General features: G+C 37.8%; 2 protein-coding genes and 1 pseudogene across 4 annotated transcripts in view; 2 read left to right on the top strand and 1 right to left on the bottom strand.

Annotated features, from left to right (window-relative positions):
- IPO11 (importin 11) overlaps nucleotides 1-530 on the bottom strand; it is a 950,863-nt gene extending 950,333 nt beyond the window's left edge. Inside the window, exon 1 of the mRNA XM_053701321.1 lies at nucleotides 411-530. The gene's annotated coding sequence lies outside the window, so the exon portion shown is untranslated. The remainder of the gene's footprint in view (nucleotides 1-410) is intronic.
- An 81-nt stretch (nucleotides 531-611) lies between these two features.
- Nucleotides 612-27,405, top strand: part of DIMT1 (DIM1 rRNA methyltransferase and ribosome maturation factor) — a 57,811-nt gene continuing 31,017 nt past the window's right edge. The window contains exons 1-4 of one of the 3 annotated variants that reach the window (XM_053701323.1): nucleotides 612-816; nucleotides 12,651-12,724; nucleotides 16,143-16,229; nucleotides 20,080-20,141. In XM_053701323.1, the coding sequence (XP_053557298.1) occupies nucleotides 759-816; nucleotides 12,651-12,724; nucleotides 16,143-16,229; nucleotides 20,080-20,141 (281 nt within the window). In that variant the 5' untranslated portion in view covers nucleotides 612-758. Of the gene's footprint in view, nucleotides 817-8,144; nucleotides 8,600-12,650; nucleotides 12,725-16,142; nucleotides 16,230-20,079; nucleotides 20,142-27,405 lie in introns of those variants that run through there. The other 2 variants (XM_053701324.1, XM_053701325.1) reach the window with 2 other exon arrangements.
- LOC128648137 (cytochrome P450 4V2-like) lies at nucleotides 2,129-8,451 on the top strand (annotated as a pseudogene).

Genomic DNA, 27,405 nt, shown 5'->3' with positions numbered 1-27,405 from the left:
GGAAGGAGGGGTCACTTAGTTGGATTTGTGGGCTGGGGTGCAGATGTCACTAGATACAATTGCTTTTATAACCATCTCATATAGTCTCATGTTTTGTATTGAAGCTTTCCGAGGACCACAAACTATTTTTGGCGATATGGGACCAACAGTCATCACATGGGCTTCATACAGATATATGTGTCAATCTGTTGTCACACAGGGAGCTTAAACTGAGGGAAACTTGTGTTCACGTGTTCTGACAGAGCGCTCAACAAAGTGACTGAGACCCAAGCTGGAGTTGGCATAGCGTAGAATAACGTGCACTCTGCCGCCGGACCGGATACGTGAACATCACAGTTTTGGCCAAAGTCAGTTCGTGCACTATGGTCTTAGCTACATATTCTCAAACAGAACCCACGCGCGTGACTTACCTTTCTGGCTTTACTCACTGACAGAAACACAGCACAGACTGATGATGGGCTATCGCGAGAACTGTGTTACACCACTCAAAATTAGCACACAGACTTGCACATCACTCTACAATGCGAAGCAAACTATCCCAGTCCTACGTAACGCAGATGCGAATCAACGTATCCACTATAGTGCAGAGAGAGGATTACGCATTCTGCATGGTCCGGATGATCCCACAAAGACTACAATTCCCGGCATTCTCTAGATCCGTGCCTCTCTGTCGACGTCAGAAGTCGGCGCTGCTCAGAAGGTAGCACGTTGTCAGGCGGAAGAGTTACTATAGATTTTGTAAATTTTATTTTGGGAAAATGCCGAAGGTCCGAGCGGAGAAAAAATCTCGCAAACATCAGGAGATCAAAAGCCAAGGTATGTGTTCTGTGTGTAATCGTTTAGCCGTGTGTCTAGTAAACTCTTACAGCAGCACTCAGAATAGTGGTATGTTACTATACAAATTGGATGAAAGGCAAGCAGATGAGACACTTGATTTATGTATGCGAGATAGCAGCAAGTGTGGAAACTGACAAAGTACTAATGAAGATAACAGTAATAATAAGTGTCAAAAATGTTCATGGCAATTGGTAAAGGTGAATCCTGGGATCGGGCGTCCAGCTGCCAGCATTATTTTCTCGACCATACAATGTTTTTCCCTGTGGTGTTCCCTGATACAATTGATATATTGTTGCATACGTTCATACTTTTATTTTGTAAACATTTTCTAAATTATAAATGGTAAAATTATTGCAGCTTTCTGTCTACAGAGCTCCATTGGGCTGCTGCCTAAGACTTTTTTAAACCCTAGAATATTGTTCTCCTTTTGTTCATGACAACCAAAATATTTTCTTATTGACCACAACCTTTAATTGAACAATCATATAAATGTTGTAAGGGAAATACAATTCTGGAGTTTAATAACACCTAGGTGTATGCTGCAGGTGCTACCCAATTGCAGCCCACAGATGTAAATGCTAAATTATGTTACAGTTCTACATTCTACTTACATCACTTTCTATACTAAAATGTTTAGTAGCTAAACAAATAAGGTCTTGCTTGTACCAAAGAGCACATTACAAAGCATATTTCATGCAGGTCCTTGTAACCAAGGTGACACTGATCTGTATACTCTGGAATTGGACTAGGTAAAAGAGTGGCAATTTACAAGAGGTTAAAAACAAAAGCAGATTAGTTTAAAGCACTGGTTTTCAAACCTGTCATCAAGTCTCCCAAACAGGACAGATTTTCAGGATTACCTTGGGTGAGAGCAGTTAAAATAACCATGTCGGGGGGGCGGAGTCAACAGCCGGTCTGAGCAGACGTACGCATTAAGAGCTCCAGATTAAATACAACTAACATAAAGTTTTGGGGCATATATTTTAAAGGCTAAATTGCTTTAATAGCTTTGTGAACAGTTGCTGAGGTTAGGAAACACTGAGTGTACACCACAGGCTGCAATTTCGGGTGGTATATCCCAAATAAGATCCAGATGAGGCCTTGCTGACTGGGCGCCATTTCTTGGTGAGAGTGCCTAACCATTTGGGCAAGATAAAAGAACACTGCTTCGGACAAGCTTTGGGGAGGATGGAGTCCTAACCTAAAACACCAGACAGTGCTATTTGCAGCACAGAAACTACAGTTGCCGTTTAGATAAAAAATTATCTGCCTACCCGGGAAACCTCCCGACATGGAAGACTTCCTAACTAGCTTTGCTGCCCTCATGGCAGAACGGAACAAGATTTTCTGCGACAGGTGCGACAGAATACTCCTGCCCTCAGTCACACTACTTGGGTGTGCAGCTCGAGCGGGAGATGTATCGCAGCTGCTTGCAGACCAACCACTCACTGTGCAGGGATCTAGCGCAGCGGTCTTCTCCGGGGAGGGGAGGATCGCGGTGCTGTCCCAAGATATTCCTTTGTCCGGTTTGTTTGACCTAGTTGCAGAAGAGGTCGCTAATATGCCTTCAGTAAATGCTGCCTGTGAGAAGCTGTTGAATACTTCAGAGCTCACGCTGGAGGTTCTGATGGGCGAAAAATGGTCTGTGGCTGGAACGAGTGAGTGGACAGTAAATATATGCGCTGCTGAGGAGCATTTCCCTGCACCGGGTTGCCGGTTAGACGGAACTGATATACACTGCACGGTAACACAGACGTTCTCTCACTATTGTCCTAGGTCTGGAATAGGCTGACGGTACTTGCTTGCTTTCTCCGGTCTGGGGGAGGCCATTACTGTCAACAGAGTGTGCTAGTCCCTGGTCTGTGACGCACCGCGCCCCATTCAGTACTTTGCTAATGCCAAGGACTCAGTGCTTTCAATACTACCCCCGTACTTCTGTTTATATATATATATATATATATATATATATATATATATATATATATATATATATATATATATATATATATATATATATATATATAGTATACCAACAATTTCCAGCTCTACCCTCCAAGTATCAACCGCCTGGGTGCAGAAATAAGTAATATAAATCATCCAAGCAAATGCACTCTCAGGTCTTTTCAAATAGGTTCTTTTAAAAGAACCTATTTGAAAAGACCTGAGAGTGCATTTGCTTGGATGATTTATATATATATATATGCTCTCAAAGTAATGTGATGTTCATAATCAGATTATAAATAAGCTATACTTACATACAAATGTCTAAACCTACCATCCTGCAATGTGTTACATAGGTTACCATGTTTTTGGGAGTGGGTATCGGAGGGAATGGGCATATCTCTCTTTTTGTGATCTTCCCTCTTTTCATAGGTGTGCTGTGGGCCCTCTCTGTCTGCGGCCGGGACGGAGATGCGTGGCGCATTGCTCTCCTGATAATAGTGGATTTATTTGCTCTGATCCCTTCCCCAGACATAGGTGACTTATCGCATTATATGTTAATGAAAGTTATTGATGGGTATGGATGGGCCCTCTGCATGTGTGCCAGCAGTTTACCATTAGAACACTTGTATTTGTACCTAAATCTGTGCACACATAATTAATGTAGAAATATGACATTATCCTGCTAGCCGATTAACTCATCTTGCTTTTCCATTTATCTTGCGGTCCACCCCCCCACATTTATATTTGTCTAAGGTTGGGAGCTTAAGGCGAGAGTTGTTAACTTAACATATATGCCCAATTAAGGGATTGACTTAAAGTGTAACTATAGGGCTAAATAAACTTAACTTGTAGAAATAACTGGAACCTCCCATATTTTGTAAAACAGACGTCTAAGGTCTGAGAGAGGCCATAACATAAAAAGGAGGTTGTAAAGAGCGTGGACCTAATTTAAATAGATATAACCTAGCTTTGGGCAGCATATGATATTTTCTGTGTACAAGCTCTCGTTGTGTTATAGTTACATCTGTGGTCTGCATGCTTCCCTTTGCTATGGGGGAGTGGGGGAGTTTTGCCTGGTACTGGCTCCGCCCCTCCCGCTGTACACCCCACAACCTGATGCCTATAATGGGGATACTGAAAGACCTACATTTCTTTTCGGGACTTCCTACAGGTCTGACAGGTCTCATACCTAATATTTGTTAAGAGGTTTATGTTTGTATCCCAAAGTTTTATTGTTGATATATAAAAAGAGGTGCCGCTTATGGCCATATAACTCTGTTTCTCCAGACCCAGATCTACTTGTTTCTTCTAGGGCACACCTTCTTGTTTGATATGCAAATACTTCCTGTATATATATATAGGTGTGTTGCCATTGTATAATGAGTATATGTTTATGTATGCCATTGCTAGCTCAATAAAAAAATTAAAAAAAAATAACCATGTCTACTAATCTGCTGATTATCTCACCTGTGCTGTGTGCTCTAGTTTGGATATCCTCAAAACCTGGCCTGTTAGGGAGGCCGGAGGACAGGTTTGGAAACCAGTGGGTTACAGGGACATGAAACCCAAATGTTTCATTCCAGGATTCAGATAGAACATGCAATTTTGAAAAAAAATATTTCCAATTTAATTCTGTTATCTAATTTGTTTTGTTCTCTTGGCATCTTTTATTTAAAATGATAGACTCGCAAGCTGCTGATTGGAGACTGCACATATATTACTCATGTTATTGGTTCACCCAATGCATTCAGTTAGCTCCCAGTAGTGCATTGCTGCTTCTTCAACAAAGGATACCAAAATAATGAAGAACATGTGATAATAAAAGTAAATTGTAAAGTTATTTAAATTTGTATTCTCTATATGAATCATGAAAGAACATTTGTGGGTCCCATGTCCCTTTTAAAATGGACATGTAAGCTATATTTGGCATTAATATAAGATGGTGAACGAACAAGTTACTTAACATTTTACCTCAAAACTAGTGTGCTTAATTTAAATCTTTAACACACATCCTCTTAATATAGGTTGTGCAGGTTACATTAATAGATAATTTTACAGAAAAATGTCACCAATGTACAGATGAAAATAAGGTTCCCTTTTATTAATAATTGGCTACATAAACACACTTTTAGGGAATAACCTGCAATCGGCTTTTAACTACCACTTGGGCAGTAGCTGAGCGATGGATTTAAAGGGTGATGCGTATTTGCTTATCTGGGTGACTGCGGCTGCTTTTCTCCTGTTTACCTTGCTGGAGTTCTTCTTTATCCCTTTCCTGAGCGACTACATTCAGAAATGGAAAATAATTAAACCAATTCCAAATGTTAGCCCCGCTTACCCCTTTATTGGGCATGCCCTGCAACTAGGGCTGTGTGATATGGGCAAAAAAAAAAAATTGTGATTTTATTAAAAATTACTAAAAGACCTTAATTTTGCATTAATAAGTTTATTTAACAATACAGAATCTTAATGTACATGTTTCTCAGTGTACAAAACACTCGTGGAGAATACAAATATAAACCACAAAATAGTTAAAATAAAATTAGCTGCCTGTGCTGTGGTTACATAGTAGCAACTAGCCATTTCTTAGGTCTTCTGACACACCATTGTCATGTTTTCTTGGACAGTCATTATAACTGTGGTATGATTAACATATGAAGCAGTTTATGCATGGAGAAACCTGAAAATTGCTGAATTTATAGCAGTATGATTTGTGTACAAGACAGTAAAGGAAAATCCTGACATCCTGCACTGCCTGTCATATTACATCACACAGCTATTCTGTAGTAGTAGTAGTACATAACACTAAGAACAGTTATAGTTAGAGTACATAATACAACAAGTGAATTCAAGACACTCAAAGCTAATTGTCCATGTTTTCTAATGGGCAGTGACAGTCTAGCTGTGGTATAGTAACAAATGAAGCAGTCATGTAACTATGCATGGAGAAAGTGCTGACTGATTTGATTGAATGATTTGATTTATTGATTTGACTGCAAACTGGTATAATAAGGGTAATGGTAATTTAAATTAAACATTAACACTTATAATTAGAGGAAAAATATAATAATAAAAAATTATTGTTGTGCTATATTTGAACATTTATAAATAAAATATATTTAATTTGTAATCAAAGTCAATGTTATGCGTCACACACAGAAGTTTTTTAAAAAAAAAAACAGTAAGGCACTTTAAACTTTTTTTTTTACAAGAATACTCACTTTATTGCTCACAACTTTGAGCTGTCCCACACCACCGCCACACCACTCTTAGATGACTCTCAGAAGGCCTGTTGCTCCCCACGCACTCTGTCTGCAATCGCTTCCAAAAATGGCCGTTTCGCGGGCATTCTGAGGTCCGCCCACGGCCGCACACTGGTCCGCCTCTTAACCTCCCTCTCCGCCTCAGTTTTTCATTACGAATAGAGCATTTTTTTCCAAAAAAATTGCGTACTCTCGTGGTTTTTAAACTGCGACGGTTAATTGTGGTTTAAAACCGCAACCGCGAAAAACCGAGCAGCCCTACCTGCAACTGAAACTAAAAGGTGGAGCTTTATTTCTGCAAATTATTGAATATACCAAAGTATTTAGAAATCTTCCACTAATCAAGCTCTGGATCGGGCCTACAGTGGCGTCACTAGGGTTGGTGTCACCCGGTGCGGTAAGTCATGGTGTCACCCCCCCCCCAGAAAGCAGACACACACAAAAACACAGACAAACACACATACAAACACTCAGACACACTTAAAAACATACTCAGATGCACACACAAACACTCGGAAACACACTCAGACACACACACAAAAACTCAGACACACACATACAAAATATTTAAACTGCACTGCATTAATTGGGAAGCTCATGCCTAGAGCTGCTCCCTGGCTCAGCAGAACATTAAATGAAAGATAAACAGAGCACTCTAAAATAAATCACTGAAGAAAAGGTTTAGGCACGCAAACTATGAAAATTCTGCTCTCTGACTCTGTTCCAAGTCTGTCAGTGCACAGCCCTGGGCCGCATGTCACTGAGCAGTGAGCACAGATAGTCAGGCAGGTTTAGGCTAGCAGCACAACTTTGCAAGCCCCACGGCACACCCACAACATTCATAGTGAAATTGGGCAGGGGAGGAGCAAAGTACAAACAAGCAAAAGCAGCCGAGAAAACTATTTGTTGAAATTGCAGCACTGGCTCAAGGGGCAAAAAAATGGTGTGTCTACAACTTCCCCAGTCCCACTAATGTTCACAAATGCCAGCCTCTAATAAAATAATCTATGCATCTCAACATTGTATTTCTTTGAATTTCAATAAAATTTAAAAAAAAAAAAAAAAAAAAAAAAAAAAAATTTTTTTTTTTTTTTTTTTTTGGTGTCACCCCCTGGAGGGTGTCACCCGGGTGCGGCCCGCCCCCCCCCGCCCCCCCCTAGTGACGCCACTGCGGGCCTATATCTTTCTTAAATATATCATGCGGACACTATTGAACTTATTTTAAGCATTTCGAAGCATATGGACAAAGCATATGCTTATGCTATTGCTTATACATTACTTCACCCGTGGCTTGGCAAAGGATTACTAACAAGCACAGAGGAAAAGGTGCGAACCAGAAGAAAGATAACCCCAACCTTCCACTTTACTGTTCTCTCTGAGTTTTTTTGGAAGTTATGAATAAACGATCTAAAATATTAATCGATAAACTTTGGAAACGTTTTTGTACTGGTGAAGAATCCTTTGTTTTATTGATGTAACCCCTTGTGCCTTGGATATAATATGTGAAACGGCCATGACTAAGATAATTGAGACACAGAGCAATCAATATTCTGAATATGTTTAAGTAATTTATAAGATGAGTGATATGGAACACCGTTGGCAGAAAATGCCCTGGTTGTGGCCCGCCTTTTGTGTTTCATCGACTGAATATTGGAAAAGAGCATGACAAAAACCTAAAAATTCTTCATTCCTTTACTGACTAGGTTATTTTAGAAAGAGACGAAAAAATGAAGGCTGCAGATTCCAGGCAAAGTACAAGATAAGGATTAGTCTGAGTCAAAGAAATCTAAAAAAAGAAGTGCTTTTTTGGATATGCTTTTAAAAGCAACAGATGATGCAGGCAATAAATTGAGCTACATGGATATCCGGAAGGAAGTTGATACGTTTTATGTTTGAGGGTCATAACACAACAGCTGCCGTTCTAAACTGGTCTTTGTTTTTTGCTAGGATCTCACCCAGAGGTTCAGAAAAATGCCCATAAAGAGCTGGATGAAACTTTTGGACAGTCTGTCCATCCTGTTACAATGGATGACCTAAAGAAGCTCCGTTATCTTGAAGCAGTAACTAAAGTAGCACTTTGTCTGTACCCTTCTGTGCCACATTCAGGGGATTTTATATACCAAAAGGTGTAAATATAGTAATTATCCATGTGCACTTCACCAGGATCCAGAACATTTCCCTGAACCGGAGGAGTTCAGACCAGAGAGATTCCTTCCTGAGAATGCAATTGGCCGCAACCCTTATGCATATACCTTTTTCTGCTGGACTCTGAAATTGCATTGCTTTGCTCTCATGGAAGAATAGGTTGTTTTTATCAGCAATCCTGAGATTTTTTTTCAATCCAAGCAACTCCGAAGCGTTATGTCTTGTAGGAGAATTGATTCTTCATCTGCAAGATGGCATGTAGATTAGTCTGAAGAAAAGATTAAATGTTTATCAGGAATAAAGCATTGTATATATAAATGAGAGATTTTTCTTGGTTTGATGACTGATTCATTTTTAATTGTATTTCATTGTATATCTACAGCTAGGAATTTAAAAATGGATGAATAGTTGTAAGTTTACTTCCTGACTATCTGAGCAAAAATAAATGCTTTACTAACAGATAACTGCATTAAAGCATTAGGTATTTGACCTTTAACCATGCCTTATTTTCATTTTCTTCAGATCTTTCCTACTACTGCCCAAGGTCTGTCTATCTATCTATCTATCTATCTATCTAGACTGCTAACATTGTATGTAAGCCTTTTAATACTTTTGGTTTCATGTCCATAATACTTTGTTTCAGCTTTCATAATTATGCATTTGAATTCACTGGTGTATGTTATGCGGTGTCCCTCTTCTCCGGTTCAATATATGTGCTGTTGGCTTGGTCCCCTTTGTAATATTGTATTGCTTATTATGTGTTAATTAGTCAACAAATGGGAATAAAGGTTAGCAACTTACAAAATACAATACAATTCATGGATAGTCTTTACAACACTGGGCATAGAATTTGTGTCTGTTATATCTACTTTTATTATTATTATTTTTTTATTATTTTTTGTTTGTGTTTTGTCATTCCACCAAAAGCTAGATTTTTATTAAAATAACAACAAAAAAACACTATCATGACATCACATCTGTCGTCCTATCAGTTTCCATTTTATCTATCTTTGTGCTTGCATTCATCTTAAAAAGATCATACAATTGTAAGTGATTTACTTAAAACTGTTATTGCACTTCCTTCTTAAAATAAAACCTGGTATTTAAAAAAAAATAATAAAAATTAAAAAAATTATATTGGCAAAGATCAGCATAAAATAAATGTTTTAGAAAAGTTCAAATGATCAGAGTTGGTCTGTGTTAGAGCATTGCAGACATTCACTCATGAAATCACCCTTCCTTGTATCCTTTCCTGCGTCTAGTTATACCCAAATATAAATTAACCCCTGTATGTATTTTAAACTTATTTTCTCTCATGCCCCATTTCAAAATATTTTTGTATGGAGAAAGGTGACTTTAAAAGCTATTTATATATATGACAAAGCATAGCTGGTCCTGCTGTATTAGTGTCCATTTAATAGTAGGGTCCACAACTGCAGATCAATTGGTGGAAAGGGTTGCACCTCCGCAAGCCAGAACAGATTTTTATTTCTCTTGCCATCCTTTATTAAAAAGAATACCTAGGTAGGATCAGGATCAGCAAAGCACTACTGGGAGCTAGCTGCTGATTGGTGACTGCACATATATCCCTATTGTCTTTGGCCTACCTGATGTGTTCAGGTAGCTCCCAGTAGTGCATTGCTTCTCCTTCTACAAAGGATACCAAATTAACAAAGCAAATTTTGATAATATAAATACATTGGAAAGTTGATTTAAATTGTATGATCTGTCTGAATCACGAAAGAAAAACATTTTGGTGTCCCTTTAATTCTCTCAATGTACTGAAATATGCACTTCTAGATGCACCTGTCATCTGCTTTGTAAATCAAAAGCGACATTAGATAAATATACAATGCATGCCAAATAATAAACCCTATTCAATACCTTTTTAACTCACTGTATCCTGTTATTAGCAAAAAGTTACTTACAATTTCCATTTAGGAACACAAACCTGTAACACGTAATAGTATGTATACCTCTTCACAGTGCTTTTGTCTTGTTTGTTATACTATTGCTACATATGCGACATTTCTGTTTAACAACCCTTACTCATGCATGAATAAGGGTTGTTATCTCGCAAACATAAGTAGCAGTGTCTCAATAAATATATTTTAAATTCCCTTTTTTTTTTTTTTTTTTTTTTTTTTTTTTTTTTTTTTTTTTACATTTAAAGGGGCAGTCTTCACCTTTTGTCATCTTAAAGTCTTACCTTAGATCAGGGCTTGACAAATCCAGTAGCCAGGGAGCCACTGGCTCCTAAAATTTTACATGTGGCTCCTAACGTTTTGGGTTATTCTCCATATATTTATATGCAAATACCCACTGTCTAGCTCCCAAAAGCATGACTGGCTCCTAAATATTCTTACTGGCTCCTAAATTTTAAACATATTTGTCGACCCCTGCTTTAGATTAACCCCTTAGTAACCAGAGCACTTTTCAATTTTCTGACCGTTTGGGACCCAGGGCTATTTTTACATTTCTGTGGAGTTTAGCTGTAATTTTCCTCTTACTCATTTACTATACCCACACATATTATATACCGTTTTTCTCGCCATTAAATGGACTTTCTAAAGATACCATTATTTTTATCATATCATATAATTTACTTAAAAAAAATGTTATCAAATATGATGAAAAAATGGGAAAAAAACACACTTTTTCTAACTTTGACCCCCAAAATCTTACACATCTACAACCACCAAAAAACACCCATGCTAAATAGTTTCTAAATTTTGTCCTGATTTTAGAAATATTCAATGTTTACATGTTCTTTAGTAATTTTGCAAGTTATAGGGCAATAAATACAAGAAGCACTTTGCTATTTTCAAACCATTTAAAAAAAAAAAAAAAATTGGCGATAGCTACATTGGAACACTGATATCTGTCAGGAATCCCTGAATAACCCTTCACATGTGTATATATTCTTTTTTAGTAGACAACCCAAAATATTGATCTAGGCCCATTTTGGTATATTTCATTCCACCATTTCACCGCCAAAGGCCATCAAAAAAAGAGAAAAAAAAAAAAAATCACTTTTTCACAAACTTTAGGTTTCTCACTGAAATTATTTACAAACAGCTTGTGCAATTATGGCACAAATGGTTGTAAATGCTTCTCTAGGATCCCCTTTGTTCAGAAATAGCAGAGATATATGGCTTTGGCGTTGCTTATTGGTAATTAGAAGGCTGCTAAATGCCGCTGCGCACCACACGTGTATTATGCCCAGCAGTTAATTAGGGCCTTGTAGGGTTAATTTTAGCTTTAGTGTAGAGATCAGCCTCCCACCTGACACATCCCTCCCTGACCCCCCTCAAACGGCTTTCTTCCCTCCCCCACCTCACAATTGTCACTGCCATCTTAAGTACTGACAGAGTCTGCCAGTACTAAAATAAAAGGTTTTTAGCCCCCAACCTCCCTGATTTCCCCCCCCACCTAGTTGCCGCCATCTTGGGTACTGGCAGCTGTCTACCAGTACCCAGTTTGATAAAAAAATATGCCTTTTTTTAAAAAAAAAAAAAAAAAAAAAAAACCCCAGTTTTCTGTAGTGTAGCTACCCCCCTCCCCTATCCCTTGCCCAACATTGATTTCCCCCTCCCTCCTCATACAGTTAAATTAAATGGAAATGTGGCGCACGCTCTCGCCAACCTTCCCCCCCCCCCCTCGCACACTCGGACCTAACAGGATACAGAACTAAACTAGCGATGGGCCGCCCACCAGCCTCCCTGCTGCTGCTGCTCCCACCCACCAACGATCTGTACCATCGATACCCTGAAAGCGCCTGGAAGCGATCACGATTGCTTCCATCGCTTGAAACCCCAGAGGACGTGTCGGGCACGTCATTAGTCAATAACTGACACTTTATGTAGGACTTCCCTGACACGTCCTTGGTCGTTAAGCTGCAAATGGCCACCTGCACCCTTTCTATATTATGCAGCAGGAATGGTAAAAAAGTTATTTTAAAATTAATAGTATTTCTGGCCACATTGAAATGGATGCTAAGTTCATCCCACTGATGACATCATGATCTGGACTGCATATGGCATCCAATCACAAAAGGCTCACTAGTTGGATTCAACAGACTATCAATGATATTCAGCAGAGTGCTTAGATGCAGCCCAGATTGTGATGTCATCAGTGGGCTGAGCTTGGCCTTCATTTCAAACTGGCCAAAAACATTATACATTTTAAAATAGCTGTTCCTGCTGCATGATATATTAAATGTGCAGGAGGCTATTTGCAGCTTAATCTAAGGTAAGACTTTAGGATGACTAAGGTGTAGACTGTTCCTTTAAATTTGTGAATTATAATACTGATATTGGAGAGCAGGAATTATCTGTGCGTTAATTTATTCAGACTTACTACTAAAATAAAAATAAATCTCATGTTTCAATTCCATTTAAAATCTGTTCAGATCACTTTTTCAGCAACTTTATTTAAGGTGTTTTACCCTGTCTTGTTCAGGTGTTATGTTCAACACTGGAATCGGACAACATATTTTGAAGAATCCTTTAATTGTAAACAGCATCATAGATAAGGTCAGTATTATGTCTGTTTTAAATCTGTTAAAGGGACACTGAACCCAAATTTTTTCTTTCGTGATTCAGATAGAGCATGCAATTTTGAGCAACTTTTTAATTTACTCCTATTATCAAATTTTCTTCATTCTCTTGGTATCTTTATTTGAAAAACAAGAATGTAAGTTTAAATGCCGGCCCATTTTTGGTGAACAACCTGGGTTGTTCTTGCTGATTGGTGGATTAATTTAACCGACCAATAAACAAGTGCTGTCAAGCTAAATAGCTTAGATGCCTTTTTTTTCAAATAAAGATAGCAAGAGAATGAAGAAAAATTGATAATAGGAGTAAATTAGAAAGTTGCTTAAAATTGCTTGCTCTATCTGAATCACAAAATAAAAAATTGGGTTCAGTGTCCCTTTAACCTACTATGCAGGACACCATGCAGTGTTCTCCACAGAACATTTTGCCGGCTGGGTGGCATTATTAAGTAGTTGGGGGGGCAGTGTAATACTTTGAAATATTATAACATTTTCTGTTATTTGTAAATGTTAAGCGATCCAAAGCAGAAATTGCTAGTTTTAACATACATTCATTTAACAAGTGCAACAAACATAAAATTTTTTTAATAAAAATGAGCTAATGTTAGTAATATTGGCTTACATTTTAGCTGGGTGTTCAGTAAAATGGGCAGGGTTGTGAGCCCTTTTAAAGGGACATTATACACTCATTTTTTCTTTGCATAGATGTTTTGTAGATCTATTTATATAGGTTTTTTTTTTTTTTTAATGTATAGTTTTGCTTATTTTTAAATAACATTGCTGATTTTCAGATTCCTAACCAAACCCCAAAGTTTTATGAGAATACAGATGTATACCTACTCCAGCTTGCTTCTGTTTGTGTAAAGGGTCTTTTCATATGCAAATGAAGGGGGAGGGGGGGGTATCTTATTTCCCACTTGCAGTGGGCTTTTCCAGCTACCTTTTCAACAGAGCTAAACTGAGAGCTTCTAAGTAAGTTTTTAACCCCTTAACGACCAAGGACGTACGCCACACGTCCTCAAAAAAAATGCAGTTAATGACCAAGGACGTGTGGCGTACGTCATTGCAGTGATGCCTCGATATGGAGGCATCCTGCAATAACCCCCCTTGGCCATCCGATGCAGAGAGAGCCACTCTGTGGCCCTCTCTGCACCGGACATCGATGGCCGGTATCGTTGGTGGGTGGGAGCCGACTTGGGAGGCGGGTGGGCGGCCATCGGTGAGATCTGGAAGGTGGAGGGGGGCGGGATCGGGGGCGGAGCCTTCGGGGGCGCGCGCGCGTGCACGGGGGGTGGCGGGTGGGCGCGTGCACGGGGCAGGAGCGGGTGGGAACCGCTACACTACAGAAAAAAATTTAAAAGTAAAATGTCAAATAAAATGAAATACTTATTTTTTCCAAAGCATCTAAGGGATCTGGAAGGGGTGGGGGGGTTGGTATTGGGGGGGGAAGCTACACTACAGAAAAGGGACATTTTTTAATAAAAAAAAAAGCATATTATTCACTAAAATGGGTACTGGCAGACAGCTGCCAGTACCCAAGATGGCGCACATTAAGTCAGAGGGGGAGGGTTAGAGAGCTGTTTGGTGGGGGATCAGTGAGGTTGGGGGCTAAGGGGGATCCTACACAGAAACATATGTAAATATGCAAAAAAAAATGCACAAAAAAGCCCAAATTTTCCTTTTATTTTAGTACTGGCAGAGTTTCTGCCAGTACTTAAGATGGCGGGGACATTTGTGGGGTAGGGGAGGGAAGAGAGATGTTTGGGAGGGATCAGGGGGTCTGATGTTTCAGGTGGGAGGCTGATCTTTACACTAAAGCTAAAATTAACCCTGCAAGCTCCCTACAAGCTACCTAATTAACCCCTTCACTGCTAGCCATAATACACGTGTGATGCGCAGCGCCATTTAGCAGCATTCTAATTACCAAAAAGCAACGCCAAAGTCATATATGTCTGCTATTTCTGAACAAAGGGGATCCCAGAGAAGCATTTACAACCATTTGTGCCATAATTGCACAAGCTGTTTGTAAATGATTTCAGTGAGAAACCTAAAATTGTGAAAAATTTAACTTATTTTTAATTTGATCGCATTTGGCGGTGAAATGGTGGCATGAAATATACCAAAATGTGCCTAGATCAATACTTGGGGTTGTCTACTACACTACACTAAAGCTAAAATTAACCCTAGAAGCTCCCTACATGCTCCCTAATTAACCCCTTCACTGCTGGGCATAATACACGTGTGGTGCGCAGTGGCATTTAGCGGCCTTCTAATTACCAAAAAGCAATGCCAAAGCCATATATGTCTAATATTTCTGAACAAAGGGGATCCCAGAGAAGAATTTACAACCATTTATGCCATAATTGCACAAGCAGTTTATAAATAATTTCAGTGAGAAACTGAAAGTTTGTGAAAAAGTGAACGATTTTTTGTATTTGATCGCATTTGGCGGTGAAATGGTGGCATGAAATATACCAAAATGGGCCTAGATCAATACTTTGGGATGTCTTCTAAAAAAAATATATACATGTCAATGGATATTCAGGGATTCCTGAAAGATATCAGTGTCCCAATGTAACTAGCGCTAATTTTGAAAAAAAATGGTTTGAAAATAGCAAAGTGCTACTTGTATTTATGGCCCTATAAGTTACAAAAAAAGCAAAGAACATGTTAACATTTGGTATTTCTAAACTCAGGACAAAATTTAGAAACTATTTAGCATGGGTGTTTTTTGGTGGTTGTAGATATGTAACAGATTTTGGGGTTCAAAGTTAGAAAAAGTGTGTTTTTTTCCATTTTTCCTCATATTTTATAAAAATTTTTTATAGTAAATGATAAGATATGATGAAAATAATGGTATTTTTAGAAAGTCCATTTAATGGCGAGAAAAACTGTATATAATATGTGTGGGTACAGTAAATGAGGAAGAGGAAAATTTCAGCTAAACACAAACACCGCAGAAATGTAAAAATAGCCTTGGTCCCAAACGGACAGAAAATGGAAAAGTGCTCTGGTCACTAAGGGGTTAAACAGTTTTATACTGGATTTTTATATCAGTATCTGTGCATCTTATTCTTTATAGTAGTGTCTATTACATGCAGTTATATGAAAATGAGTGTATACTGTCCCTTTAATTGCCCTGGTAAGATCACTACCTTGCATTTAGGTGGGATTTAAAAAGTTGTCTTATGATGTTTTGATTATTTACTATTGTAGCGTTTTAACAAATCCATAGAGACATCTATTCACATATATTAATAGCTTTTTCAAACTGTTTATTCAAAGTTTCCACATCCTTATGTGTGTGTGTATATATGTGTATGTGTGTGTGTGTTCTGTATTCTGATGTTATTAACATAGACATTAGCTGAGGCAAATCTCTTTTCAACACATTTCAGGCTGCAATAAGACCCACTGATGTTATTCTGGAAGTTGGACCTGGAACTGGTAACATGACTGTAAAGTTGTTGGAGAAAGCAAAAAAGGTAAAGCACACTCCTTAATTTTAAGTTTGCATTCCTGAAAATGGGACTGATAGATTATTTGCAATACTAATACAGATTTCAATCTTTCAAATTCTAAAAATAAAATAATATGGTTGCGTAAGTGTGCAAGATAGATAGATAGATAGATAGATAGATAGATAGATAGAGATATATAGATAGAATACATATCTATCTCCTATTTTTTAACATTGAGTAGATTAGTAACTTTCCCTCTTGGCTAGTAGCTTTTAGCCCCTGACTAGTAAACTATAGATTTTGAACACATTTGACAAGCCCTGTATTAGAATACGTAAATTTAAAGGGACAGTCTAGTCTAAATTAAACTTTCATGATTCAGATAGGGCATGCAATTTTAAAAAAAAATTTAATTTACTTTTATCATCAAATTTGCTTTGTGCCCTTGGTGGTATTTTTGAAAAGCTAAACCTAGTTAGGCTGAAACCGATTTCTAAACCGTTGAAAACTGCCTCTTAGCTCAGAGCATTTTGAAAGTTTTTCAGTTAGACAGTACTAGTTCATGTGTTTCATATTGATAACATTGTGCTCACTCCCGTGGAGTTATTTAGGAGTCTGCACTGATTGGCTAAACTGCATAAACATATATATATATATATATATATATATATATATATATATATATATCTCAATGACGTGCAGTGACGTCAGAGGCTGGTGAGGCAGTGGCTAGGATACGCCTTCCTTCTTTATATATCCTTTGTTGAAGAAATAGCAATGCACATGGGTGAGCCAGTCACACGAGGTATCTATGTGCAGCCACCAATCAGCAGCTACTGAGCATATTTAGATATGATTTTCAACAAAGGATATCAAAAGAATGAAGAAAATTAGATATTAGCTGTAAATTGGAAAGTTATTTAAAATTGAATGCTCTTTCTAAATCATGAAAGAAAATATATGGATTTAATGTCCCTTTAAATGGTGTCTTGGAAAACTGGTCAACTTAGTAAACATCTGATTTTAGTCTAAAGGATTGTAACAGAAACTCTTGCCAGATAACAAAATGCTTGCTCTGATTATGAGATCTAGAAATCCATGTCCATTAAAATATGTTTAAAACATAATTTTTACTTTAATGCTGCATATTATGCTTATAGATTCTTTCATTATTCAGTAAATATAAAAATGTCTTGATCCAGTGGCGGCTGGTGAAATTTAAAGATGGTGGGGCGCTTGACCCCACCCCTTCAAATAAAGCCACACCATCAGATGGCACTACCAATTCATTAATTAAATAAATAAAAGGTAGACAGAAAAGCACTCGGGGGGAGAGAGACGGGGGGAGAGACACACAGAGGGTTAGAGAGAAAGAGAGAGACACACAATCACACACAGAGGGTTAGAGAGAGAGAGAGAGAGAGAGAGAGACAATCACAAACAGAGGGTTAGAGAGAGAGAGAGAAAGAGAGACACAATCACACACAGAGGGTTAGAGAGAGAAAGAGAGAGAGAGAGACACAATTATACACAGAGGGTTAGAGAGAGAGAGAGAGAGAGAGACAATCACAAACAGAGGGTTAGAGAGAGAGAGAGAGAAAGAGAGACACAATCACACACAGAGGGTTAGAGAGAGAAAGAGAGAGAGAGACACAATTATACACAGAGGGTTAGAGAGAGAAAGAGAGAAAGACACTATCACACACACAGGGTTACAGAGAGACACAATCATACACAGAGGGTTAGAGAGAGAGACACAATCACACACAGAGGGTTAGAGAGAGAGAAAGAGAGATACAATCACACACAGAGGGTTAGAGAGAGAGAGAAAGAGAGAGAGAGACAATCACAAACAGAGGGTTAGAGAGAGAGAGAGAAAGAGAGACACAATCACACACAGAGGGTTAGAGAGAGAGAGAGAGACACAATTATACACAGAGGGTTAGAGAGAGAAAGAGAGAGACACTATCACACACACAGGGTTACAGAGAGACACAATCATACACAGAGGGTTAGAGAGAGAGACACAATCACACACAGAGGGTTAGAGAGAGAGAAAGAGAGATACAATCACACACAGAGGGTTAGAGAGAGAGAGAAAGAGAGAGACAATCACACACAGAGGGTTAGAGAGAGAGAGACACAATCATATACAGAGGGTTAGAGAGAGAGACACACAATCACACACAGAGGGTTAGAGAAAGAGAGAGAGAGAGAGAGAGACACAATCACACACAGAGGGTTAGAGAAAGAGAGACACACAATCACACACAGAGGGTTAGAGAGAGAGAGAGACACACAATCACACACAGAGGGTTAGAGAGAGAGAGAGACACACAATCACACACAGAGGGTTAGAGAGAAAGAGAGAGAGAGACACAATCACACACAGAGGGTTAGAGAGAAAGAGAGAGAGAGACACAATCACACACAGAGGGTTAGAGAGAGAGAAAGAAAGAGAGACACAATCACACACAGAGGGTTAGAGAGAGAGAGACACAATCACACACAGAAGGTTAGAGAGACACATAAGGCATGAGAGAGTCAGAGGGGAAGGAAGAGAGACAAAGAGACCATGGGGGAGAACGACACATAAGGAGAGAGATGGATAGAGAGAGAGACACAAACACAAGGGGGGAGCGAGCTGCACTTTGTGTTATGGCGCGGTCGGGCCGGGCTGTGACTATACAGCTGGCCCGATGCGCTGTGTAATAAAAACAGACCCGCTCAGAAGAGTACAGAGAGCGGGTCTGAAAAACTGACATATTTTAAAAAAACTTCAAAGGAAATCTAAGATTTTATAACGATAACACTAATATGTTATATAATTCTGCACTATGTGCAGAATTATATAACATTATTTTTTAGGTTTACTGTCCCTTTAAGTAATAAAACAGCAGAGCTACAGAGAGTTCAGAAAGTGAGACTATAAATTAGTGTGAAGTACAGAGGCAAGCTGCTAAGGTAGTGGGTGTAAAGTTTGAGGAAACAAAATACAAAAACGATCCTTAAACTGCTATAAAAGATTAAAAAAACAAAAAACACTAAACCACATTCATTAAATTATAATTTTCACTAACAGAATCCCTTTCACCAAAATATAAGGTTGCAGAACTTACTTTAATAAAATGTGGCTAAAACAATGCTCTCTCTGCATCTCTTCCTGCTCTGTATAAGGAAGTGACAGTGGAACATTCCACTGCACTTAGAGGGGAAGTACAGAACTCTCATTTCATTTTAGCAAAGCTTGCAGCTTCACAGGACAGCAACAAAATAAATGAAAGTTGTTGTTTTTTTCCGTTTTTGTTTTGTTTTATATGATTTAACATCCAGCCCCAACCCTAAGTTCCACTTACTAATGCCTCTCACTGGATTGGGTCAGCCCAAATAGGACTGCCTCAAATAAGCAGTTATGTGCCATGCAATGATCTTATCCACTTTCATCCAGTAGGTGGCACAGCATGTTGTGTAATGGTGGGCAGACCTGCTTGTGCCTCTCCATTGCACAACATGTAGCTGTGAAAAAAAAATGCTGGGTAAAAAAAATTGCAATTTTTTTTTTAAAAGCCAATAAAAATATATATATATTTTTGCCCATATGAGAGATGAAGCACTGCCTCACCTGCCTCTAGTGACTGCACACTATGGTGAATTCCTTAAAAGGGACAGTCTGTGTGTGTGTGTGTGTGTATATATATATATATATATATATATATATATATATATATATTCTTCTGATGTAGACTGTCCCTTTTAAGGAATTCACCATAGTGTACCAATCCAATCGTCTTTTTTTTATTTTTTTTGCTTGTTTGTTCAGCTGCATGCTTTGTCGGTTCTATATGGCATGTACAAAACTTGTCCTTTTCTACAGGTGGTCGCTTGTGAGCTTGACACACGACTTGTTGCTGAACTGCAGAAAAGAGTGCAAGGAACGTAAGTGTAAATTTCAGTAAATCAGAAATATAACCTATAATATAATGGTGATACCCACACCACTTAATTTTAGTTTTTTTGCCCTATATACAATTACACATTTTATATTACATTTATAATATTCCTTTTAAGAACAAACAAATTCACTGTGCATACTTTACGTATAAAGCTTGTTATTATCTCACTTCACCTAGGTCAAGTCTCAGGCTGCTTCACAGAGCTTAAAGGGAAATGAAACACAATTTTTTTCTTTCAAGAGTTAGGTAGAACATACAATTTTAAACAACATTCCAGTTTACTTATATTATCAAATTAGCTTCATTCACTTGGTATCAATTGTTGAAGGAGCAGAAATGCACTACTGGTTTCTAACTGAACACACAGGTGAGCCAATGACAATCGGTGTATATATGCAACCACCAATTAGCAGCTAGAACCTAGGTTCTTTGCTGCTCCTGCGCTTCCCTAGATAAACCTTTTAGCAAATGATAGCAAGAGAATGAAGCAAATTAAACAATATGTCAATTTAAAAGTTGTTTAAAAGTGTATGCTCTTTCTAAATCGTGAATGTCTAATTATGACTTTACTATCCCTTTTAAAGGAACATTAAATGTGGTAGAATTGTATTATCAACAAATATAATAAAAAGAAAATTAAATAACATTCTTTTTTTTTTTTTTAATATTTTATTTATAGCCAACATGTGGTATTGTGGACAAAAGGAAATAACATAACAACCAAAAAAGCACCACGCAGGGTGAAATAATATAGAATACAATTAATAGCATTGTAAGATACCATAGCATACATCAATACATCATTATCGAGTACTGTAGCAGTTTATATTGGACATGATTGTATTCAAGTAACCACTTTTATCATTTGTGTAACAAATTCTTCTACACAGTCAATATCTTATCAATACCACAATGTTGGTTTTTAACATTTTGGGGATCACTCTACATCTAGCTACCTCAAACAACAAAACAAAACACAAAAAAAAAAAAAAAAAAAAGGGGAAGCCCCAAAATAAACCAAAATAAAACAGAGCCGAGCAGAGAAAGATACAAGCGGGAAATGGAGAAGAGAAGAAGAAAAAGGGGAAGAAAAACCCCCAGGATCTCCCTTCCTCAGTCCCACCCGTTGCCGCCATCTATATCTTTATCCGAGTACTATCCAATCAGCAGGGAAATCTCCTAATAAGACCAAGTCCATAAAACTTTCTGAGTTCAAAAAGGGAAACAGTATCGATTTTTGAATACCAATTGGGTACGATTTAATTATAGGCAACCACCCAATTAAAAATTGTTTGATTTTTTTCTCTTTCAGAAACCTAGAATGATAAGATTCAAAAATAATCTGATTTTGGATTTCTTGAAGGACTAATTTTAATGGGGGGGCTCGCTTAGCCTTCCAATTTTTAGCTATTAGATGTCTTACTAATAGGATTATAGTATTTAATATACTCAGACCTAACGAAGAACCCGGGATCTGGGTATTTAAAAAGAATATGCTCTCTGGCTCTAAGACAACATTTAGCTGATACTGCTTATTGAACCAAAAAACCACCTTCTTCCAAAACTGTAAAATCTTTGGGCAATACCAATACATATGTACCAAATCTGCTGCCATCGATGAACACCGAGGGCACCCGAACAATAGCTGGGAAGAAAATCTTGAGAGCCTAGCCGGAGTTAAATAAAAATTATTTATAAGTTTAAAATGAGATTCCCTCCAACTCATCGGGATTTGATATTTACTTATCATAGTACAGCTTGCTATGATTTTATCCGTATTTGTATCTGGCAGATACAATAACCAAGACTCACAGGTCTTACTCAACATAAATAGACTTTGTTTGGCAAGCATTATGTCATACATCAAGGATATGGAAGTATTCCCGGCTCTGAAGATTTTCATCCAACTCTTCACCTCAGCCCACTCTATCTCCCTATTAACGTCCCAATTCCATTCCTGTATATAGTGTCTTATTTGTAAATACGCATAAAAATTATTACTATGAAGACCAAACTTATGCCGAAGATTCTCGAACGTTAATATATACCCCTCATCTGAGAAAAACTGTTGAATGACTGTGAGGCCCTTTTCGGCCCAGATCTGAAATACTAACTGGTGTATCCCAGGGGAAAAATTTACGTTACCCCTTATTGGCAAGAACTCTGAAAAAGAAAAGTCCATTTCTAATATAATACACAACTTCTGCCAGCCTATTACTACATTCTTTAATGACACAAGACCAGAAATATTTGCCGGGAGTTTCTTTACTGGACAATGCAAAATAGCTTTTAAAGAAAAAGGATATGCCAGATAGCTTTCCAGGTCAATAGTAGAAAAGATATTATCTGACAGCCAGTCTAATGCAATCCTTGCCAACATAGTAATATTATATAAATAGACATTAGGTAAGGCCAGTCCTGCCATTCTACAGGGTTGCATTAATTTTTTCAAAGTAATACACGGCTTCTTATTTTTCCATATAAATTTTGAGAAAGCCCTATAAATAGCTCTAATTTCACCTTTGGGAATCAAAAGAGGAAGATTTTGTAGGAGATATAACAAGCGTGGAAAGACAATTGTTTTTATTACATTTACCCTTGCCGTTATCGATAGCGGGAACTGCACCCACACTTCCAGGTCAGATTTGATTTTCTCGATAAGAGGGGCAAAATTAATACTATACCAAGTTTTAGGGTTAGAATTAAGGTATATACCCAAATACTTCAATGTATCTACTTCTTTAAAAGGTAACTTTTGTAGGCTAAACCCTGATCTCTTTATCCACATCAGTTCACTTTTCCCACAGTTAATTTTATACCCTGAGAAAGAACTATATGTCTCCAGGCATGATAGAACAATTGGGATTTCTTGAGATGTATTCTCCACACATATCAAAAAATCGTCTGCATACAAAAGGATTTTAAGATTGTGTTCCCCCAGTCCAATCCCCTTGATAGAACTTCGTAGCCAAATTGCCAGTGGCTCGATAGCCATATTAAAAAGTAGGGGAGATAATGGGCACCCCTGTCTAGTTCCCCTACCAAGCTTAATCTGCGGAGATAGAACCCCATTAGTCAACAAATATGATATTGGGTGTTTATACAAATTCTGAATAAATTGGGAAAACTGATCTTTAAATCCCATTTCTGCTATAACTCTAAAAAGATGTTTCCAGACAATAGAGTCAAAAGCTTTCTCAGCATCCAGTGTGATAATAGCTGAGTCAACTCTCTATAGCTCGGGTTTTTCTCAGAATTCCATACAAAATCCAGGTAATTAATTATTTTCCGAATATTCTTAGATGAGTTTCTAGCCTTCATGAAACCTACCTGATCTGAATGTATAAGTTTATCAAGACATTTAGAGAGTCTTTCCGAAATAATAGCCGCAAGAATTTTATAATCAGCATTCAAGACTGATATTGGTCTATAAGAAGCTAACTCCTCACTATGTTTATCCTTTTTCAAGATCAATGAAATATTTGCTGCAGAAAAAAATTTAGACGGCACCATATTCATAGCATAATAACTATTAAACAGTTTTTCCAGTGTATATTTAATATCATCCGCTAATATTTTCAAGAATTCTGCCGGGAGACCATCAGGGCCAGCTGCTTTATTCAGTTTAGCCTTATCTATGCCTTTAAGAATCTCATCAACTGTAATTGGACTATTTAAAGCCACCAATTCTACTTCAGATACTTTCGGCATCTCAATGTTTGCCCAAAAATTTTCCAAATTTAACTCATTAATACCTGGAGTTGTATAGAGCTTCTGATAATAATTATAAAACGCTTTGCTGATATCTTCCATCTCTGTATATCTATGGTTCTCATCATGGATAGCAAGAATATAGTTCTTTCTATTTTGTACCAGTCTCGCGAGATATTTCGCCGAGGTACCATGTATACCACTATAAAGAAGACTAGTTTTTAACTCTTCTTCTTGGGATTTACTTTTCAAAAAGATATCTCGGGCTTGCCTAGCTTTGATATAATTATCCCAATTAATGTTCCCATGCTCTGAAATAAACTTTCTGTAAGAATTTCTAACCTGATTAGAGAGTTGTATTTCCCGAGCATTCATTTTTTTTCTTTGGGTACAAAGATATGCCTTAATTTCCCCGCGCAGGAAGGCTTTCGAAGCTTCCCAGAATATCTCTATTTTATCATAGTAGGAACTGTTATAACCTGAGTACTCTTTCCACTTCTGTCTTAACCACTGTGTAAATCTTACATTATTTACCAGATATTTAGGGGGAAAAAAAGACGAATTTTTGTCCTTCGGCTGCAGAATAGCATCAAAAGAGATCGATATTATAGCATGATCTGAGATCATTATATCATTTATACATGACTCTGTTTTTAAGACAGATAAGGACTCAGCAATCAAAAAAAAAATCTATCCTTGAAAAGGTTCTGTGGACTTTAGATTCACATGTATATGTACGAGAATCCGGGTGCTTTATTCTCCAGATGTCTACTACCTTTAATTTATGGCAAAATCTCTTAAAATATTTAGCTTGTTTATTATATTCTAGAGAATTTCTTGACCTATGCCTCTCCAAATCAGGACATAGAGACATGTTAAAATCTCCTCCAATAATCAAATTTTGATTAATGTAAGGAAACAGCTTTATCCTCATTTTTTCCCAAAATCCAATAGAGAGCCTATTTGGGCCATAGATATTGCACAATACTAGTCTTGTGTCATTAATTTGAATATGAACTAACAAATATCTTGCATTCTCATCTCTCTCTATATTCACCAGCTTATAAGAGAGGTTTTTATTAAAAAGTATCGCGACCCCATTTTTCCTAGCTATACTGGGGGTGGCAACTACCTCGCCCACCCATTTAGATTTGAGTTTTGGGATTTCTTTATCTTTAAGGTGCGTTTCCTGCAAAAACACTATACTTGGGTCTGATTTACCAAGTCTTTTAATTATTAGTTTACGCTTAATGGGGGATGTGACCCCTCCCACATTCCAAGATAAAATCTTCAGATTACCTAATGATATCATCTTACCACACACTTTATTAAAACGCCCATATCCCTGCCCTGCAGATCACCCCAGCCCAGATAAGATATTAATTGAGAAAGGGGGAAGAAGAGAAAGAAGAAGGGAGAGAAAAGAAGAAGAACGAGAAAAAAAAAAAAAAAAACTGGGGGAGAGAGCCCACAGCAGAGAAGGAAAGAGGAAAGGCGGAAGAGAAAGAGAAAAAGAAAGAGAGAAAGAGAAAAAAAAAACAAAAAAAAAAACTACCGCATCACAACATCCAAACCATAAAACAATACAAAAAAATGTATTAAACCACACTAGCAGAAACATCCTTACTAGTGGAGACATCCTATTAACACTTCCTAAGAAAGAAAACAAACAACACTTCCGGACATATACCATCCTTTGCAAGTCCTCTGACAGGAACAGAAAAAGAAACAAAAAACAGACCACTAACATTGTTTTAAATGTAAGAAATTCCTCACCTCTGAGACATCCGCGAAGGTCAGCCTACTGCCCCCGTCCTCTACTATAATCTTAGCCGGGTACATCATCCAGGCACGGAGTCCAGACTTAATAAGTTGGGAGCAGAACGGGGACATCAGCTTCCTCCTCGCCGATGTCTCAGAGGAGAAGTCTTGGAACAATAGGATCTTATGGTTCCCTATCATAAGCGGGGCCTTTTTCCTAAACATTTTAAAGATTTCCACCTTATCTTGAAACTTTAAAAGTTTAAAAATAACCATTCTATCTTTCATTCTACTATTTCCACTGAAATTTCTTGGGCCCACCCTGTGGGCTCTTTCTATGGATAGCGGTATTTGCTGGGGGGGGAATCCTAATGCTTTAGGCAATGTCACAGCTACAAATTGCATAAGATCATCAAATTCGGGGGACTCGGGCAGGCCTACAATTCGAATGTTATTACGCCTCGAGCGATCTTCAAGATCCTCGAGGCGCAATTGCATGGAATTGATTTTAGTATCTTGACTGGAGATAGTCTCCTCTTGTGCATGGAGTCTATCTTCTAAGGTAGAAATTCGGTCCTCCGCCTCCTGCATTCGAGAAGCAAATTGTCTCATCTCTGCCGATAAGAGACTCAAATCTGCGGAGATAGTCCCCAATTCTTTTTTGATACTCTCAAACTGGGGGGTAAAGATATCTACAAGTTGGGAGATCAATGTGTGAGTTTCAACAGAGATATTATCAGACATATTTTCTGCACTGGCGTCAGCCAGTTTAATTTTTTTGTCCTTCTTAACAGGCATTCTTGGTGAGTTACCCTTTCCCTGTGTCACAAATTTTTCCATGTGTCTATACTGCAGTGAATAAATATTATTCTAAAGACTGTGAGAAAAAAAAAAAAAGGAAAAGGAGAAAAAGGGGTGTACTTAGGGGACCCCACGGTCCGACCAAAAACCTAAAATATTAAGGGAATGTAAAAAGCAAAATAAGGTGACAAAATGTGAACATCCGGTATCACAACCGGAGATACTTAAGTGAAACAAGCAACAAAAAAAAAAAAAAAAAATATTATTAAATACAACAAACTAAGTGAAATTAGGGCCTGATACCCAGGACACTCTCTGTGACTATCTTTTATATAAACTCGATGACCCATAAACAATACTGATAATGTAATTACTGATCATTCCCCTTGAAGCCCTAATCGCATACTCTAACTTAATATAATTTCCTCCAAATATGCAATAGAGCCCACCCTTCTCATCAGCCCACCCAAAAACAACCCCTCTCAGCTACTATCTAATGATATCTACTGTCTAGACTACCTAATGTTACTTTAGCAATTTTTTAGCCTATATATGCGTTTACTTATATCACAAGATAAGGTCATTTTTTGCCGTGACAATCCCTTTTAACCAGAAGCATTTTTAAAATGAAACTAGACAAGGAAAAACAAAAAAAAAGTTCAACAACCCTCGGTCACTCTGCAGGGCACATATAGTGTACAGTTAGTCCATCACCTAATACCGTCCATACCAGACCAGGGAAGTCTTTGGGGAAAATATTGAACTAGTTGATGTGAAATTAACAGGATTTTATCCTTCCTTTTAACCTTTGTCTTCCTTTGTTTCCTATTCTTCCCTTCGATCACACTCCCCTTTTTCCCTTTTTTCTTTCCTCTTTCCTTTTACTTTTTGGGCCAAGACAGAAGACAGCCAAATTTTCAAATTTTCCAAAAACAGACCGGGACCCAGTTCATAGTCTGCAACAACAGCCTCAA

Source organism: Bombina bombina, chromosome 2 (assembly GCF_027579735.1).
Source record: "Bombina bombina isolate aBomBom1 chromosome 2, aBomBom1.pri, whole genome shotgun sequence".
Classification (NCBI taxonomy): Eukaryota; Metazoa; Chordata; class Amphibia; order Anura; family Bombinatoridae; genus Bombina; species Bombina bombina.
Note: the sequence above shows the minus strand (reverse complement) of the source record. Positions and strands in the feature narration are given on the sequence as shown.